Source organism: Canis aureus, chromosome 32 (genome assembly GCF_053574225.1).
Source record: "Canis aureus isolate CA01 chromosome 32, VMU_Caureus_v.1.0, whole genome shotgun sequence".
Taxonomy (NCBI): domain Eukaryota; kingdom Metazoa; phylum Chordata; class Mammalia; order Carnivora; family Canidae; genus Canis; species Canis aureus.
Window position 1 is genome coordinate 25,697,822 of NC_135642.1, and position 18,242 is coordinate 25,716,063.

General features: G+C 35.2%; 1 protein-coding gene across 1 annotated transcript in view; it reads right to left on the reverse strand.

Moving 5' to 3' along the window:
* Positions 1-1,260: 1,260 nt before the first annotated feature.
* PRTG (protogenin) overlaps positions 1,261-18,242 on the reverse strand; it is a 126,605-nt gene continuing 109,623 nt past the window's right edge. The window contains exons 16-20 of the mRNA XM_077881187.1: positions 16,635-16,817; positions 14,715-14,835; positions 13,184-13,349; positions 11,289-11,393; positions 1,261-10,807 (exon numbers count right to left, since the gene is read on the reverse strand). Coding sequence (XP_077737313.1) covers positions 10,403-10,807; positions 11,289-11,393; positions 13,184-13,349; positions 14,715-14,835; positions 16,635-16,817 — 980 coding nt within the window. The 3' untranslated portion in view covers positions 1,261-10,402. The remainder of the gene's footprint in view (positions 10,808-11,288; positions 11,394-13,183; positions 13,350-14,714; positions 14,836-16,634; positions 16,818-18,242) is intronic.

An 18,242-nucleotide genomic window follows, 5' to 3' on the forward strand; every position in this document is an offset into this window, starting at 1 on the left:
GGCCCTATTTTATCTGTTATTTCTAGACCATCTAGTGGGAGCATTTTTAGTATTTCTTAACCTTTTAAAATAAGAATATTAAAAAACAAAACCAATTTAAAAAACTAACTCTTCAATACTTTTTTTCTAGTTACAAAAGAAAATCCAACACATTTGTGGGTAATAGAGATCATGAGAGTCCCCTCATGTTCCTATTAGTAGGTGATCACTGTAACATCTGAGTATTTTCCCCTAGCTTTTGGGGGCATATATCAACAAACTGTTATCTATAAAAATGGGATCTTCTGAAACAGCATTGTATGCCTTGATCTCTCTTATATTGTTATATACAGATGTGCTTCCTGTTAAATGGCTGCAGAGTATTTCATACTATGGATATGCTATATTTGAACATTCCATTATTGATAAACATTTAGGACATCTTCCATTTTCTTTTTTACTCTTATCAGCAATGTTATTATAAGAAACCTTGAATATTTATATGAGTACCTGTATTATCATTTGTGTAGAAGCTCCTAGAAGTGGGATTACTAGGTTGTAGGGTGTGTGGATTTAAGGCATTATTTAATACTGCCAAACTACTCTTCCAAAGGTTCAGCCAATTCCTCCTGCCTCTGATGACTCTCATTTCCCCACATCCTGGCCAGCACTGGTTGTTATCAATCACTTTAGTTTTTCCTAATCTGATGGGCAAACATTAGGTATTGTGTCATTTTCACTTGCACTTCCCCGATTGCTGGTGAGATAGAGTATCTTTTCCCATACATTTATTGGTTAATTTAATTCCTTCTCTGTGCATTTCTAATCCACTGCCAAATTTTCTCTTCTTTTGTCTTTTTTCTTATTGTTTACAAGGGCTTTTTCTATATTAGTGGTATTTTCTTCCAGTGTCTCACTTGCCTCTTGTTTATAGTGTCTTTTACTGTATAGATATTTTACATACAAAAAATAAAACTTTAACCTGAACTAGAACCCTGTCTAACTGGTTGAGCTCTCAGCTTTTAGGCTACCTACTATTTAGTTCCTGAGGTGATCAGCCATCTACTGGAAAGGGGAAATGGTTATTTCCTTGCTGCTATGCAGTAAATGCCAGATGAAAACAATTTTTAGATCCCTTAAATAGATTCTATTCCTGTTGCTTGGAGTGGACTCTGTAATCATCCCATACAGGATATGAAAGTCATCATTCTATAAAGTGAAAGCTTTTATTCTCCATTCCTTGAAAGAAAACAAGAGTAAAAGAAAACACTTTTTTTTCTTTTTTAACTAAGGAAAACTTTTATTTAAACTGTGCAATCGATCAGTATTTAGACAGCAGTTTCATAAACATTTTGGCATTTAAACTTTTACTCATTTTTGGCATGACCTGTTGGATAGTATATAAACTACCCTGGGGAGGGGGGAAATACTAGGCAATATTTACTATGATGCTAGAAAAAGAAAACAAACCCACATTATTAAACAAAATGTTTTAAGAAGACATTAAAAAGGTACATTCAAAATCAAGGCAAACATTTGCTTTCTTCATGCAATGGAGTTCACAGAGCTGATCCCCTGAGTCAAGTATAAAATTAAAATAGCTCAGCTCTAGAGTCCATTAGCTAGTCTGCAAACGCTGCCCTTACAAGAAAATGGTATACAGAGTGAAAGGATCCAGAACACCCATACTATGATATAATATAGCTGGCTCCCACACTTTCATTTAATTCACATCTTTGAAGAAAAGAGAAAAAAATCGCGCATACACAGACATAAAATCTTGTCCAACAATGGCAACAAACAAACTTACATAATATATGTCCTCTATTCTACTGATAGGCTAAGGCAATGTGTATGTATGCAGGCTCTGCAAATTCTTTTAACAGGCTCAAGTCGCTAAATCATCAGTAATCATTTTCATTTGCAAACAGAATAAATATAGAAAATATGGTAACAGGAAGAAGGTTTTAGGTAAAAATTGAAAACATTTTTGTTGTTTTTAAAGACAGTTCTGTAGAAAAATAAACTTCCTTAACATAAAATTTTAAAGATGATTTTAAAAAACTGTGTCCATATACCAGGAAATACTTACATGATATAAACTTGAATAAATCTGCAAAGATGTTCAGATTCATGATAATCATTATTGCTTCCCAAGAAGCTTTAAAGGTAGATTTTAGTAAACTAGAATTAGGTGCCAGTAAGTGTTGCCTTACATAAAATTCATTCCAAACAGTTTAGAGAAATGTTAAGATGCTCCATAACCTTGAAAAAGTAGATCTGTAGATAAATAGTAGCACTTTTCTCCTCACCCATCTACCCCTCCCAAGATATCTAACCCTGTTTAAATCTGTAGAAGTCAAAATATCAAAAGAAGGGAAAGATCTAGGGGAGTAGAGACATGGAGCCTTACCTGCTCTTTGGTGAAGGTCAACTCATAATAACACCGTGACAACTTTTCTGACACTCACTCCACAGGTAAACTTCAGGTCTTTTTCAAGGATGCATGGTGCCAGTCATGGTGCCATGGGGAAGCCAGAGCAGCCTATCTGAAGAGATCCCATTGGCAAGCACAATAGATAGGAACTAAGGTTCTTAGATAACTGGTCCCCATCAACACCAGATTTGTTTCTATGGCGAGTCCTTTACCGTCAAGATTTGGAAGCTGTAGGAGCTTTATTGACATCTTATCTCATAGTGTTCTACCTTTGGTGTAGCAGTCTTGAAGTAAGTTCCATATTATATTATCTTTTAACCAAAAATGCCTTCACAATAAATGGAAATTATAAGGAAGGAGAAGCATGGAGGTCCCAGCTTTAGATTTGAGTTTTGACTATTGCTCGAATAACCAAGATTCCAGGAATGATGTTAGGCATCTAAAGTTAAATTAAAAATTCATGAGTCCTGTTCTCACGGACTTTATAAACCAAAAGGAATAGATAGGCATTAGATACAAATATAAATATAAAATGTAAATATACATTTTTAAAAACCATATTAAACTGATATTTTAAAAAGCGAGATGTTGCATAATTAGAAAGGCTATCCAAATTAAGCTAATTAGCTATTATTTATAGAACTCCTTTCATAGGAAATTTCATTTTTGGCAATTCTTGAAAGATCTTTAGTAGCTGTGAGGGTATGGGGCACACTTAAACAAATCTTGATAGTCTCTGTGATTAACTTTTTTCTACTATGAAAAATCATGTTGTAGAATAATACTTAATACTTTTTCCAGCTTTCTTGATACATAAATTACAAAATATATCAGTTTAAAGGGTAAATTTTGATAAAGCTTGGTAATTATATAATTATGGTAAATAGAACCATAATAAAATGTACAACAATGTCATCTTAATAAAATGAAATTGAGGTTGATGACTTCCTATTTTGTACTCTCACAAGTACTGTAAATTCCCATTTCCTTTTGTAGATTTTCTACATTACAGATGAGGGTTTAAATACTAGCCTTTATCTTTTAGGAATTACTTTCTTCTGTTAGTTTTGGGTGCATATACATGAAATGCAAACATTTTTCATTTTAGCACAGGCAAAGTATAATTGAAAAGACTGCCCTATTAAAAAAAATGTTAAGAAATGTTTCACAGCCTCCTAGAAATGACTTTAAGATTATAATTATTTACACTTGAATTTCCCATTAAGTCTGCACAGTACTATTGCTTCATTCTGCAAAACAAATTATCCTCATTTCATGGACAGAGCAGGAACAGAAATAGGTTATGAACTTTCCCACCAAACAATTCTCAAAATGGTAAATGATTAGAATTTAGGTGCTCCACTAACTAAACTTACACTTGTTCTATTATACAACTCTCCCTCAACTTTGCTCCCTCTTAAATTAATGTGAAGAATTAATTAGGTTGTAGTTCATATAAAAACTATGACTCCTCAGATCTAGCAAGGAAGGATGACCAGTTACATGCCTGGCTTTTTCCAATTTATAAATTCCTATCTGGATATGGGGACTACAGAAAAATCACTAAAGATAAAATCCAATTCTGAACACCTAATCTATTCGGCAAATGCTTAAATAGAAGAGGACTTTGGAAACCATGAAGACCTTATTTCTAATGGAACCCTAGGCACAAGCATCTGTTTTCAGGCACAATTTTGGCTAGGAGAAATTGAAGGTTTTAATGGAGAAAAGAAGGAGATTAGGAGATGGCAAGGGAAGAGTTATAGCTCATCCTCCTAAATTCCTCCCATGAATAAAGGACACTACTAAGACTTTTCTCTGTTGATTGGCTATTACCATGTGAACAGGCTGTGTTGACACTGTGGAAAGCACCATGGAGCTTGGGTAATAAGATATAATTTCGTAGCTGAGAAACGTATCCTAGTAGAAATCCTACCTACTTTGGAATTAGAACTTGGGTTTGTATATAGGCTAAGCCACTTAACTAGCTGTGATCTTTGGCAAGTTAGACATTTTAAACCTCAGTTTCCTGATCTCTAAAATGGGGAAAATACTTGCTTTGCAGAATGTAGCTGTTTGCAAGAATGAACCATGTGTTTGGCACACCACATATGTTCAGTATATCATATTATCTCTTCCTAGGGACTAGAGTCAAAAGCAGCTGAAAAATGACCAGCACATTATCCCTACTCAGAATATCATCATAGCTCTATTCCATAACGGACACAGCTTTATCTCCTTAGTTAAGACATACTGAAGATTAGAGTTAGAACTAGAAACTATCCTTCAAAACTAAAAGAAGATTTAACTTGAATAATCCAAGAATTACAATGAACTAGAGCTGTGGAATCTAAAACTTTCCAGGAAAAGGGACAATTGAAATCAAAGAAAGAACATGACAAAGAAGGTAACACTGCCTAGCATTTGCACAAGCTGATAAAATGAGTGGAGGCTCCTACTGAGATTGATAAGAAATCAAGGGGTTACCAAACTGAAAATATAAGAGCTAGTGAAGCTGAAGAAAGAAACCTGATTTAAAAAGTAGACAGGTGGCATGTTGCAAATATGCTTTTAGAAGATGAAGAGTGTATGATCCTATTCATCTACTGAGTCCCTATGTTTGAGATTTATTTCTCCCAACCCTCCCCCAGCAACATAATTACTTAAGAGAAAAGCAGGAAGTTCAACTATAATAAGAACAATTATTGGAAATTTCTGATGAACTTCCAAAAATTGGAGCCAAATATTCAGGAAACATTCTGTTAAATGCATAGAATTGAGATGTTAATTTGTGAAGCACATAGTCAAAAAGTTTAAAGCTGAACTGTATTTGCAAGTGACCTAGAGAGGAAGTTTAATGTGTACATTTGATAACTACACGCCAAAGTTTTCATAGCTTTGAAATTTTGAAGATCCCTAAGACCTACATGACTTCAGACTTCCAATCTCTGTAATGCAACATTTTGTAAGGATCAGAATTCTACAGTAATAATGTATCATCTATGGTAGGCAAAATAATGGCCACCCACAGAAGAGCATGCCCAAATCCTTGGACTCTAAATATGTTACCATATGTGGCAAAGGGACTTTGCAGATGTGATTAAGTTAAGGATTCTGAGATGTGGGTTATCCTGGATTACCCAAGTGGACCCAATGTAATCACACGAGTCCTTAAAATTGGAGAACCTTCCTGGTTAGGGTCAGAAAAAGAGATATAATGATGGAGGCAGGGTCAGAGTGATGCTACATTGCTGGTTTTGAAGATGGAGGGAAAAGTCAATAGCCTCTAAAAGTCAGGGGAAAAAACAATGAAACGGATGTTGATTTTATCCCAATGAGACCTGTGTCAGCCTTCTGACCTACAGAAGTATAAGGTAATAAATCTGTGTTGTTTTAAGGCCATTAAGTTTGTGGTAATTTGTTACAGCAGCATTAAGAAAATACAGCATCTGTCTGATAAAAATGCAAGACTGTCATAATCTTAAACACCCTCAAAGACTTAAAAAGGGAAATTGCCTGAGAAGATTAAAGCCTGCAAACATACACATTGCATTAGCCTGTGATCTTAATGTCCTGAGCATAAATCAACTTAACACAGAATTCTATGTATATGTTCTTCTAATCATCAATAAGTCACAAGTAGACACAAGTAGACAACTGGTTGTATATGGTAATCTCCAGAACCCTCTAACTCTGTGCTCACAGCCCACAAAAAAATTATTTTGACTATTAAACTAAAGTAATTTTACCAGAGATCCATGTGGCAAATTGTTAGGAACACAGTTTACAAAATATACATTTAGTCTTAGAAAGATCATGACTCTTTCCATATGGTTGGAACTTTCTTTTACATTCAGTATCAAAAATTTACATTCAATGAAATATAAACATATATTGGAATCACTACAGCCACCACTGAAATGGAACCACATCTGGATATTCTTGCATAAAAAAAAAAGATACTTTCAATTCCATCTTTTTGTGACACTCTTGAAAGGTGTCTCCATATGGACTTGACCAATGATCCTGAGTAGTCAACATGAGCAAGTTTCTGGTAGAAGTCCTTAACAAAGTCAAGACAAACTAATGCAAATCACTGTCATTGTTCCCAATGTTGGCAGTGCTCTTGTTTGAAGCAAGGGCAAAGGCTTTTCCCTGAGGATCGAATTTCCCAGGTGTGCCAAAGCCGGTCTTTTAAAAGCTACTTAGTGGATAAAAGTGTGTTCTTACTTTTAGGCTAATCAAAATATAAAACCCTAGATTTCATAAAAGGATTATGGTTTCACCCAAGGTTCCCCCTCAAATTTGAAACACTAGGGTTCCTTAATGCAATTCAAATATTTCAATTTATGGACAACTTTAAAGAGCACATCAATCAAAGGACAGCCCACTTAAACAGTGATATGATTTGTTTGCCCACTATATGCTACTGCTCCCCAGAGATGAGAACGTCCCTATTACTTAGGAACTGCCTCAAGCCTTCGAAGTTAACCAGGTAGTGCTTTAAGCAGGAGGAAGACTGCACAGACTAATTCAGGGGTTGCCATATGCTCTGGAATGGAAAAACTTGCTGAGATTTCTATTGACATCTCACTCTCAAGGTGCTTAGGAAAGTAATCACATCATTTGGCAAAAACATCCTGTGACTGAATCAGCAGATTTAATGGAAAGTCCCTATGTACGCTATTTGGATACAGACTAGGTTCTGGAGAGGCAAGTTTGGTTAACATAAAAACAAGAAACAACAGTTTAATGTACAACTAAATTTGTCTATATGAGGAGGTAACCTTAAATATCTTTGGTTTTTTAAAAAAATTTGCTGATAAAAAGTACTTGAATAAAAACACTGATAAATACCAACATAATTGTATTGCTTTTAATTATGTAAACTTAGCCCTTTGATATCTTTGCTACTAAAGCTAGATTCCTATCAGCCTCTAAATAAATTTATTTCAAATCTGCTCATCTTTACTTACTTACAGGCTAATCTATATATTTTAATGGTCTTTGGTATGAAAATACTGATGAGCAGTATCTTGTAATATTTGGCATAAAAATGGCGTGTGTGTATCAGTACTTACAGCAAATAAGTCTTTGGAAAAGAATATAGTTACCATTTGCATATTAGCCCTGTTGGAATGAAATACCATGAAGTAACACCACTATGAGAGATGAATGAGAATCTTCACATTTTAGTTACAGTTTCATACATAAGACTTCAAAGAAGCTAGCTTTGGCCAAGTAAAAAGAAGTCTTTGGTGTATACTAAATATCTTATTCAATGAGACCAAAATATTTATCTTTGGTGAAAAGATTTTTTTTTCTCTCTAACAAGCAGTTTCAACAATTTAAAAATAATACTGTATTTGAAGATTTACTTGCTGAAGAAAAAAAATTACAATTGAAATTCTTTGGAACTATCTGCAGGTAAAGAACTTATTTTAAATGCTCTGGTAACAATAAGGTAGTTGAAATTACTAGTCTATTTAACTACAACAATCAATATAAACCCTATTATTTTGGGTTAGTAACTACTTACATAAGCTTCATACCTAATAGATGTTTCTAGTTAATTCAATTTTGGGGGAAATAATAGTCAAATTTTTACTTTCTACTGAAAATTCTTTGGTAACAGGATTATTATGAAAAAATCTGCATAAGAACAAAATGAAAAGGTGAAAAGGTTAAAATGTAATGGTAAATAATTAGCGAACAGTTATAGCCTAAAGATCTATAATAACCATGGGCCTATTCATCAAACAAAAAAACAAAAAACAAAACAAAACAAAACAAAAAAACAAACGAAATACTTTCCTTTTTAGGCATTTAAAATGATTCAAATTCATGCAGTCCTGGACACATCTTCCATAACTATGATGGATGACGTTTCAACTTTGGATTTTATTTGCTTTTTAATGAAAGTTTAAAAACTAAAACTCATTGTTTTCCTTAATTTTGTATGCTGATAAACGTTGGCCCCACATACCTACTTACGAACCAAGACACCATACCCTGTCAATTTGCCCATGCTTGCATGAGGCAGCTTAAAAGTAACAAAATGTTCCCTGAGTACAGGAAAAAATAACACTAGAATAACTTTAAAAGGAGGTAGTATAAAACAGGAGCTATAAAGGCAGGAGCAGCATTTTTCCTCGCCTCAGATTGTTCACCTAAAGCTCTGCTTTTTTTGTTCCGCCATGAAGCCCATACTTAGATAACTAAATGGGGACTTTGAATTTAGTTCAGAAGTGGTTGCTAGCACTTAATGTTGGTCTGCTTCTGAACATCTCCAGTTTGGCACAAAGCTACAGATTAAGAAACAATAAGAGATGCATCATCAGACACTGGGATAGGAGATGATGGAGGTGGAACTATCATCCAGTAATAGTCTTTTGATTTTAGAACACCATTTAGCATAACTTCCCCCCTACCACTCCATCCCATAAATCAAAGGTTTCAAGGGAAACCCATTAAGATTCCTTTTAAAATGAGGCTCAGAAGTCATTTCCAGACAATGTGAAGAAATACTTACAAAAAAATATGGGGCCCCCTCTCTACACCATAGGTTTAATTCTTTTTCCTCTCCCACTGCTGAGTACCTATGTAGGTAACTGTCTCGTGACTGAAAGAAGGCCTATATTCTATGTGGCTGAGTAAACAGTTTGCTGATTTCAAACCAGCAAGAGGATTAACTCACTCCTGGAGTTAGCATTCCTCATTCACAGCATTGACACTGAAAGAAGATTAAATAGAGTACCAAATTCTCTTAAGAATTCAAGAAAATACAAGCAAGGTGGTAGAGCTCTGAATACTTATCCCTAAACCAAACCTGCATGAAAAACAAAAATGTTTTGATAAGATACTATACATCAAAATAGTTATTGACAAAATCCAAGAAACTCTTAAGGCAACTTTCTGTACTCCTGTCCTGAACAACTTCATGAATATTAAAAAGGCATAAGGCAAAGAATTTCATAATATATAATGGAAGGCACTGTTACCATGATAACCTCTAGTTCATTTTATGGTCTACTGTTGCATTTATCTTTATTCTTAATATTTTATGAAATTACTTTACCCTTTTTAAGTCAAGGTGGGATTAAAAACAAAAACTAAAACTTCAACTGATTCTTGTTAAAAAAAATCTATTTTTTACATGGTGGTTTGCAACTAATTCTGGAAACGGTGAGGATGCTTTGCAAACTAGACAGTGCAGCCTTTGGCTGACTGTCAGGCAAAGGGGAAGGTAGAAAAGGCACGGCTCTAGGCAGCTGAGGTTTGGGGTACAGCAGGTAAAGCACTCAGACTCTAATGCCCAAAATATAAAGGCCCTTGAAGCCACAATATTCCCTATATGCTACTGAATAGTTCTGTTCTCAAAAGAGAGACTTGTTTTGTTTTGTTTTGGTCATTTGTAAAATCAACAGTCCCACTTTTTCTCTTCTCAGTGGTATGACAGTCCTCACAGCCAGAGGTATTACATTCTCCAAACCATGCAGATATCATAGTTTTCTTAAAAAAAAAAAACAGAGCTTCAGATAAACATTCTTACTCATATACCTATATGACTCCTTTGATCACACACACTACACATACAGCAATGAAAACAAAATGCTACTAGGAAGTATCATTGGTTATGGAGCGGAGATAAACTATCACAATAAACGAGGTAACAAAGTTGTCTTCTGAGTTTGCCATCTAGCAAACTGAGGTAGATACTCAGCAAAGGGGCTTTCAAAAGTCTTCCCTTTGCTCCAGTGATATATTTTATAATCCAGTCAATTAATCTTGACTGTCTTTTCACATTGCTGACAATGAAACATTCAAAATACATGAGTTTAAAAAGAAAAAACAAAACACATTCAAAAAAAAAAAAAAAACAGCTGAAATACCCAATAAGACATCAAGATTTTCACAAAAGGCTTTGGCTCCCTGTTCATTGTCCTTCGAACAGACTTAAAGATGAGAATACCTGAACATGGCTGTCTAGATTGGGAAATCATTTTTATCAAAGCGTAGCATGGAAGATGGTGGCTGCAGAAGTGAACAGGAAGTTTGCTCGGCATCCAGTGGCCCTGCCTGGTCTTCACACTTCTTCACTGAGGGATCCCCACCGGAATCACTGCCAGTGAAGGAACTGGAAGTCAGGGGTGTGGTGCTTATGACTGAAGACAGGTGTATCTCATCATTGGATTCGTGGGAGAACCTTCCAGAATCCCCAGTCTCGTGGCTGCCTTCACTATTCGCTGAGTGCTCGGTATCAGCAGCAATACCAAACGGTCTTGGGAAGCTGGCTGTCTGACTTGGGGAGCTAGGGGAGTCTTCATCACTGATTAACACAGTAGTGCCTGGCTGGTAAAAGCAGACTGCTTGAGTAAATCTTCTTTGAGGCTAGGCAAAAATACGTAAGACACTATCAGTGATGGTAGAGTGCTCTTGAAAAATAATATATAAGATTTTATATGTTCTATATATTCTGAGATAGTAATCTGTTCCAGGACATAGGTGAAAGGCCATCATCATGAAGAGATTATCTAGTTCAATAGCTCCCTACCTGAGTGGCAGCACATCAGAATTACTGGGGCAAGTGAAGTGTCCAAAGACTTCTTCAGTGGCTTTTGATGCATACTCTTGCCACATCCCTTCCTTGACTGCCCCTTATTCCCTACTGAAAAAGCACAGCTCTGGTTCCTATTCTGTCACTTCAGTGATCACATACCATGGATTTCGACAGAGTTATGCCCCAAGTTAATAAAATGATATCCAGACAGGAAACGAAAATTAAAGCATTCATTTACATTTTCCTTTCTTTTTAATTATCATTTCATGATACCATGGGGTGCCAAAATTTTTTCTCATTTAGATGGGTTACCTGCTCAACCTTTATCTTCTTAGAATCTTGGAAAAAAAGCCATTTTTTCTTCGAGTTGTTTTTAATTATAGGACCATAGCTATTAATTATGAGGTCAGTTCCTCCCTGGAAAAATAAAAGAAGAAAATGTAAATACTATATGTTTCAGTTTATTACAAGTAGTACACAAAATTTTTAAATGTTAAAAGAAAAAACTGTCAGAGACATCACTATTTCTTCTTTTACACAAGCAGTACACCACAAATTCAGAGTATTTGTTAATGATCAAAAAGATATGATAGATTTATTCTTGGAGATATATATGTTAAAGTATTTGGGGTGAAGTATAATAATTCCAAAAGTTATTTTCAAATGTTACAGCAAACAAAAATACATAGAAATATGACAAGATACTGACAATTATTTGTGCATTCATTACATTACTCTTTCAACCTTTCTACATATCTGAAAAACTTAAAAACAGTTGGGAACAAAAAACAATAGGCCCACATGTATTTACCAAGATGGCAATAAACAGAGGATTAGCTCTCAGGCTAAGCCAAGGGAAAGGAGAGATCTGACTTCTCTGCCTCATACAGGCTCCATTTCACTTTTCAATTAAGATTCTCTTTTTTTCATGTCTTCCTCCCCCATGCCTCTTTTCCTCAATCCTTTCTCATGCCCAGTTCCAAGTGTGTAATAACAGAACACCGATGTGTTTTAGTACTTTTTATACTTATTTAGAAGTTTTAGGTTCCAGTGTCCCAGATTAATTGGAAATAAATTGAATGGATTACAATTGTATCAGAAAATAAAAGCTAAATTAAGTTGCAAACAAAAAAGACAATAGGAGTAGCAAAAAAATGAAGTCATTATTATTTATTCATTATAATATATAGCACTGTACTAGATTCGAGTAGACTGTATCCGTTAAATATAATTATATAAAACTTAGAATCAAAATTGCCTAAAATTTTGTTATATTTTTGCTATTCTAAATTTTAGGGAAGGGTTGAGGAAGAATAATTTATACCAGGATTTGTCAAACCTTCCCTGTAGAGGGCCAGACAGTAAATATTTTAGATTTTGCAGGCCTCATATGGCCTTGTTCTCATTTTCTCTTCCTCCAAATTACTCTTTAAAAATGTGAAAAAAAAAATGTGAAAAAAACAGTCTCAGCTTATACAAAAACAGGCTGTGGGTTGGCCTGGGGTGGGCTATAGTTTGTGGATACCTGATTATACTGCATTGGTTAGGAGAGCTATTATAATAACGCACACTATCTAATGTTGCAGTATGACTAAAAATAATTTTCAGTTGGTGTTCCTAATGCTTATCACTGTACTATTATTACGTATAGTGGAAAGGACGTGAAGTAACATCCCCCAATTACATTTCTTTACTATATCCAACTTCCTCAGGCCATAAAGGGAAGGATCTTGAGACATCTATTTAGATACTCCTATTTTTAAAAATAGTTTATACCTGACATGTTCTAATGTCCAAGGCTGTTAAAAAATCAAACTAAGTATAAAAGTGGATTTATAAAAAAAACTGCCCATGGAGTAAATATAGGACAATCCAAATTATTGTAAATATAGACTAACGACCCTGGTGTCCTTGCCTAAAACATGGTAGCTCCATATAATCCCATCTGATTGAATTTATGCTATTGTCTCATTTTTTCCTACATCTCTTTAATCTTTTATTCCTTTGTCTTTTTATCCATCCCTTTCTTCTTCTCCATGTATTTTATGTAAGGAAGGATCTGGGGTGAAACTGGTTTATATTTCATTAAGTAAAATTGGTTATAAAACATTGAACATATGATTTTTTAGCAAGCCAATTTCACACATAAAGGAAAGATGAATGGAGGGAAGGATTACACAGCAAATCAGTATCTAAGTTCAGAGTACCTTTGCATCAATGAAGCTGTTTGGCATTATCATTGGCATTAAGGATTCTTCATTTTCTACAGTGCCTCCCAGGTTCTTTCCTACTTCATTTCCACTGGCTAGGGAGACACTAGTACGAGATAACTGCTGAGTTCCATTCTGTGCCATCTTGGAAGCAGAGGACTTCCTGAAATATTGCAAGAAAAGGAAATCTTCCAATTTCAAAGGAGTTCTAGATGCATGTACCAAGTTTGGCCTATAATAACAACTGCAGACAGTGGAGTTCTTCAATGCTTGTTTCTCAAATATTTAAAAAACCGAGTGTTAGATTTTTACCTCGAACTCACTGCTGCAAACTTTTATGCTTTTAGGAAACTTCTTTCTTTTTGCCCCAATATCTGCTTATATAAAATTATTTTTTACACTTAATAAAAACTTAAAAATTTACAAAGTACTATTATTTATATTGTTGATTATTTCAAACGTATGCAGAAATTATAATTTTAAAATATAAATATTCTTTTTCAGGCCTGCAGATTATCACACTAACATAACAATTCACTTGCCAGATAATGATGGCAAATTTATAGCAGCACTTCTTCTGCAAGATTTAGGTATCAATAAAACAATGTACATAAAAATGTTTTTTGTATAGAAAGATTTTATCAAAAAATTCCTAAAGTGATAAAAAAATTCTTAGTGAGAAACTTGTACAGCTAAATATACGAAAGATGTTAGAATTTTTTCTGTAAAAAAATAAAATAAAATAAAATAAAAAAAGAATTCTTTCTGTAACATAATATGTTTTCTATATTTTTATGCACAAGTACCATACATATAGAATAAATTCTGAATAGTCAATGCTAAATGGAGGGAGTCTAGCAATAAGATTATTCAAAAAATAATGTGTATCTGACTTTGCTTTTTTAAAATACAACAAAGAACCTTAAAATAAATGAAAGCAAAAGCCAAAATATAAAAGGTTAGGAATAGACAAATTTACTGAATGCTGAGAATTTAGCCAAAGTCAAATTACAAATGAGATTGCCTAACAGAGTTTACAAAGAACGAATCCCTAGTTATTGCATTTATTTTAACTCCATGTCTGGAGAATCCCAAACATATGTCCTATGGAAATAAGAGAGGAGCCCTCAATGGCAGGCTACTTAGATAGGAAAATATTCCAGACTATAAGGAATTTCCTCAATCAGCATATACATCAGATTAAATGTGCCATTTTTTAAAAAGAAACCAAAGCATATACTTTGTACTTCTCAAAATAAAAAGGAAATGAAGAAACTAGGGCCTTAGTTAAGAACATTTTATTGACAGTAATGTTTTCAAATGGCAAAAAAAAAAAAAAAAAAAAAAAAAAAATTCTACTTCCAAAGTGAGCACATCTCCATGGTAAATTAAGAACTTAAGTAACATTATTTTGAAGTGGAAAATCCCAGTTACTCTAGAAGGCACTTGATTTCAATTTGCTTCTTGCAGTTACTGTAATTTAAATGTTTTTTTAACCACTTTGACATGTCTAGCAATGGAAACACACCTGGCTTTACTTCGGTATATCAAGATGAGAACACAGATGAGGATACAGGTCAAGGCTATGCCAACGCCTACAGCAATGCCAGTCATTGATTTTTGGTCCAGATGGTAATAGCCTGAATAAACTAGAAGCAGAAACACATTTACTCAGAATCGATCAGAAAAATAAATTATTCCATTTATCATAATTTTAAGATTGCTATTTACTTTTCTATAATTTTTCTTCCTCTCAGGAAAAATTTTGACAGTATCTGTGTCTAAGCAGAAAAGACTCATTACTTTTTTTTTTTTTTTTTTTTTTATTTATTTATGATAGTCACAGAGAAAGAGAGAGAGAGGCGGAGACACAGGCAGAGGGAGAAGCAGGCTCCATGCACCAGGAGCCCGATATGGGACTCGATCCCGGGTCTCCAGGATCGCGCCCTGGGCCAAAGGCAGGCGCCAAACCGCTGCGCCACCCAGGGATCCCGAGACTCATTACTTTTTATCAGTGATCTCAAAGATCAGTTTATATTCCCATACTGAAGATTCTTTGTTTTTTTAAGATTTTATTTATTTATTCATTTGAGACACAGAGAGAGAGGCAGAGACAAAGGCAGAGGGAGAAGCAGACTCCATGCAGGGAGCCCAATGCAGGACTTGATCCTGGCACTCCAGGATCACACCCTGAGCTGAAGGCAGATGCTAAACCACTGAGCCACCCAGGCGTCTCCCATACTGAAGATTCTAAATACGAGTTCTAAATACTGTATTATTACATCAAACATCAGTTAATAACTTCTAAGGCTAAAAGGCACAAGGCATAGATGTTTCTTAAACCAAAGGGTACCTTTCATGTCATGTTACTTTAAAAGCAGATATGTGTATTATTAAAGATTAGTTTTCTATTTACATATTTGCATTTACATAGCAGTGCTCCTCAAATTTCAATTTGCACATGATCACTAAGGGATATACTAAAATACAGATTCTGATTCACTTTGTTGGGGGGGGGGGCATGATTCTGCACATCTCACAAGGTCTTGGGCCATACTCATGCTACTACTCCCTAGACCCTCTGAGTAGCAGGTATCTGAGATGTGAATAATCTTACTCTCCTCCCATGATAAGGTGGCTACTATGGGTACAGGTACCTTCCTCCAATGCTTAAATCTATCTGCCCTGCCTTTCCCTTTTTTCTTTCTCCTTCCCTGTTTCTCTCTCTCTCTCTCTCTCTCTCTCTCTCTTTCTCCACCCTCCAACCCCCCAAGCATTGAAGCACTCAATGACTACCTTCTGAGGAGCTATGAGTCCTTAATCCTGCTGAGTTCAGCTGGTATTTCCTCCATTTAAAGCCCCCATCGCCCTCCACAGACCCACTCTCCCAAAGAGGAGGAAAAGAAGGTATCTTGTGCTGTACTACAGGGATCCCAGGCTTCCTTTGGGACAGGACAGTTGCTCTGAATGGAGTGAGGGTGGCTCTTTAAAGATATTTCTTCCAATTGCTTTTCTGGAGAGAAACAACTTTCTCTCTGGAAAGACTGTTTTTCTGTGGTAAAAACTCTTAATGAAAACCATGCTCTCAGCTTCAACACCACACACCCAGCACTGTTTATTTCCATGAAACAAACCTCCCTGGAAGCCTCCTCCCATCAGTTTTGGGACCGTGTGACTCCTTTGTCTTGGTGGCTGCACAGCTGGGAAGAGAAGTAACTGGGACACAGTGGTCTGAAAACCACAGCTCATTGTGAAGTAAGTTTGTTTCTTACAGAGTGCAGGAAACAACAGCCTGTAGCAGCATGGCATCAGGACTGCACCAGCAATTCAAGAAACCAAGTGCAGGTTTAGGGATATGGCCGTGGTAGGAGAGAAAATAAAGTGCAGGAAAGCTGAAAAAACACTCTACGTTCTTAAGAAACATCAGTGACTGTGGCAGTATACAGACCCTTGGCATCAGCAGAATCCAAACGTCTGGGCTTCTGATTTGATTCAGAGGTTTCCTTTGGAAGTACTGCTAACTCCACAGAATTTGAAAATGGTCCTTCCCCCACCTCATTGGATGCAGATATCTTGACAATGTACACATTTCCTGCCACCAGGTTTTCTAACAAAGCCATGGTTATTGCCCCTATAAATATATCAATTAGAAATTAAGTAAACCTTATTTTTTATCTTTTATTCATTCTTTCAAACACACAATCATGGCCCTTTACTTAAATATTTTTCCAATTATAAAAGTAACACCATGTTCATGATAGAACATTTGGAAAATACAGACAGATACAAATAAGATGACAATCTCCCTCTGTTAACATTTTGGTGTGTTTCTGTGTGCGTGCATGTATGTATGCGGGCACTGTACATGTATGAGTACATATTTATGCATTTTTTTATATTTTAGAGTTTTCACTTAACATTGTACCATGCACACTGCCTTTATTAATCCTTCTCTGTAATTTTGTTTTAGCAGTAGTTTTTTAAAGTAATAGGTATTTTTGTTTAGTTTTTTTTTTTTAAGATTTTATTTATTTATTCATGAGAGACACAGAGAGAGAGGCAGAGACACAGGCAGAGGAAGAAGCAGATTCCCTGTGAGAAGTCTAATGTGGGACTTGATCCCAGGATCCCGGAACCATGACCTGAGGCAGAGGCAGACGCTTAATTACTGAGCCACCCAGGTATCCCTGTTTAGGTTTTTATATAATGTTTTTTGCCCCCCAAATCTTACATACATATGTATGTAAAAATCTTATAAGATATCTATCTATCTATCTATCTATCATCTATCTATCATCTATCTATCTATACTCTACATAGATATGGATACAAACAGCATTAAAAACATTTTGCAATGGAGTATTTCAAACACGGGTAAAGAAAGAATGGTATAATGAACCCATATTCAACAGTTTTAATTAGATTTTCTAAATTCAATGTGAAAGGCTTTTTTCTTTTGGAAATGTTTAGGGGTACCTAGCTGGCTAAGTTGGTAGAGCATGTGACTCTGAATCTTGGGGTTGTGAGTGTGAGCCCTACACTGAGTGTAAAGATTACTAAAAAAAAGTGAAACTGAGGGGAAAAAAGAGAAATGTTTAAACTACTTATGGTAATCACTGATTTTGTTCTTCTTAAATTAGAAGCAACACAATAATTTTTGCAAGTGTGAATATATTTCCCCACTCTCCCAATCATTATCTAAAATTTCTTGAAAATGAACAGGAAGGAAAATGCCAAAGTTATACAGGAACAGAATGCTGAAGACCTAGACCTCAGATTAACTATCAAAACTACCACCAGTAATCCATCTAGCATCTACTTATCTCCAAAGTAACCATCACTTGAATTTATATGATATTTGGTATCAAAAGGTGTTTTCTTGGTTGGCAGGATGGCTAAGAAGGATACTTATTTGTCTACTGCTATTACTTGATGGGTCTTTCTACTCTTGTTCTGTCACTGCACCGAAGTATTTTTTCTTACAAAAGGGACTCCCACCCTAGGAATTAACTCTAATGTTAAGAATGTAGGTGTAACAGAATTCAACCAGAAAATT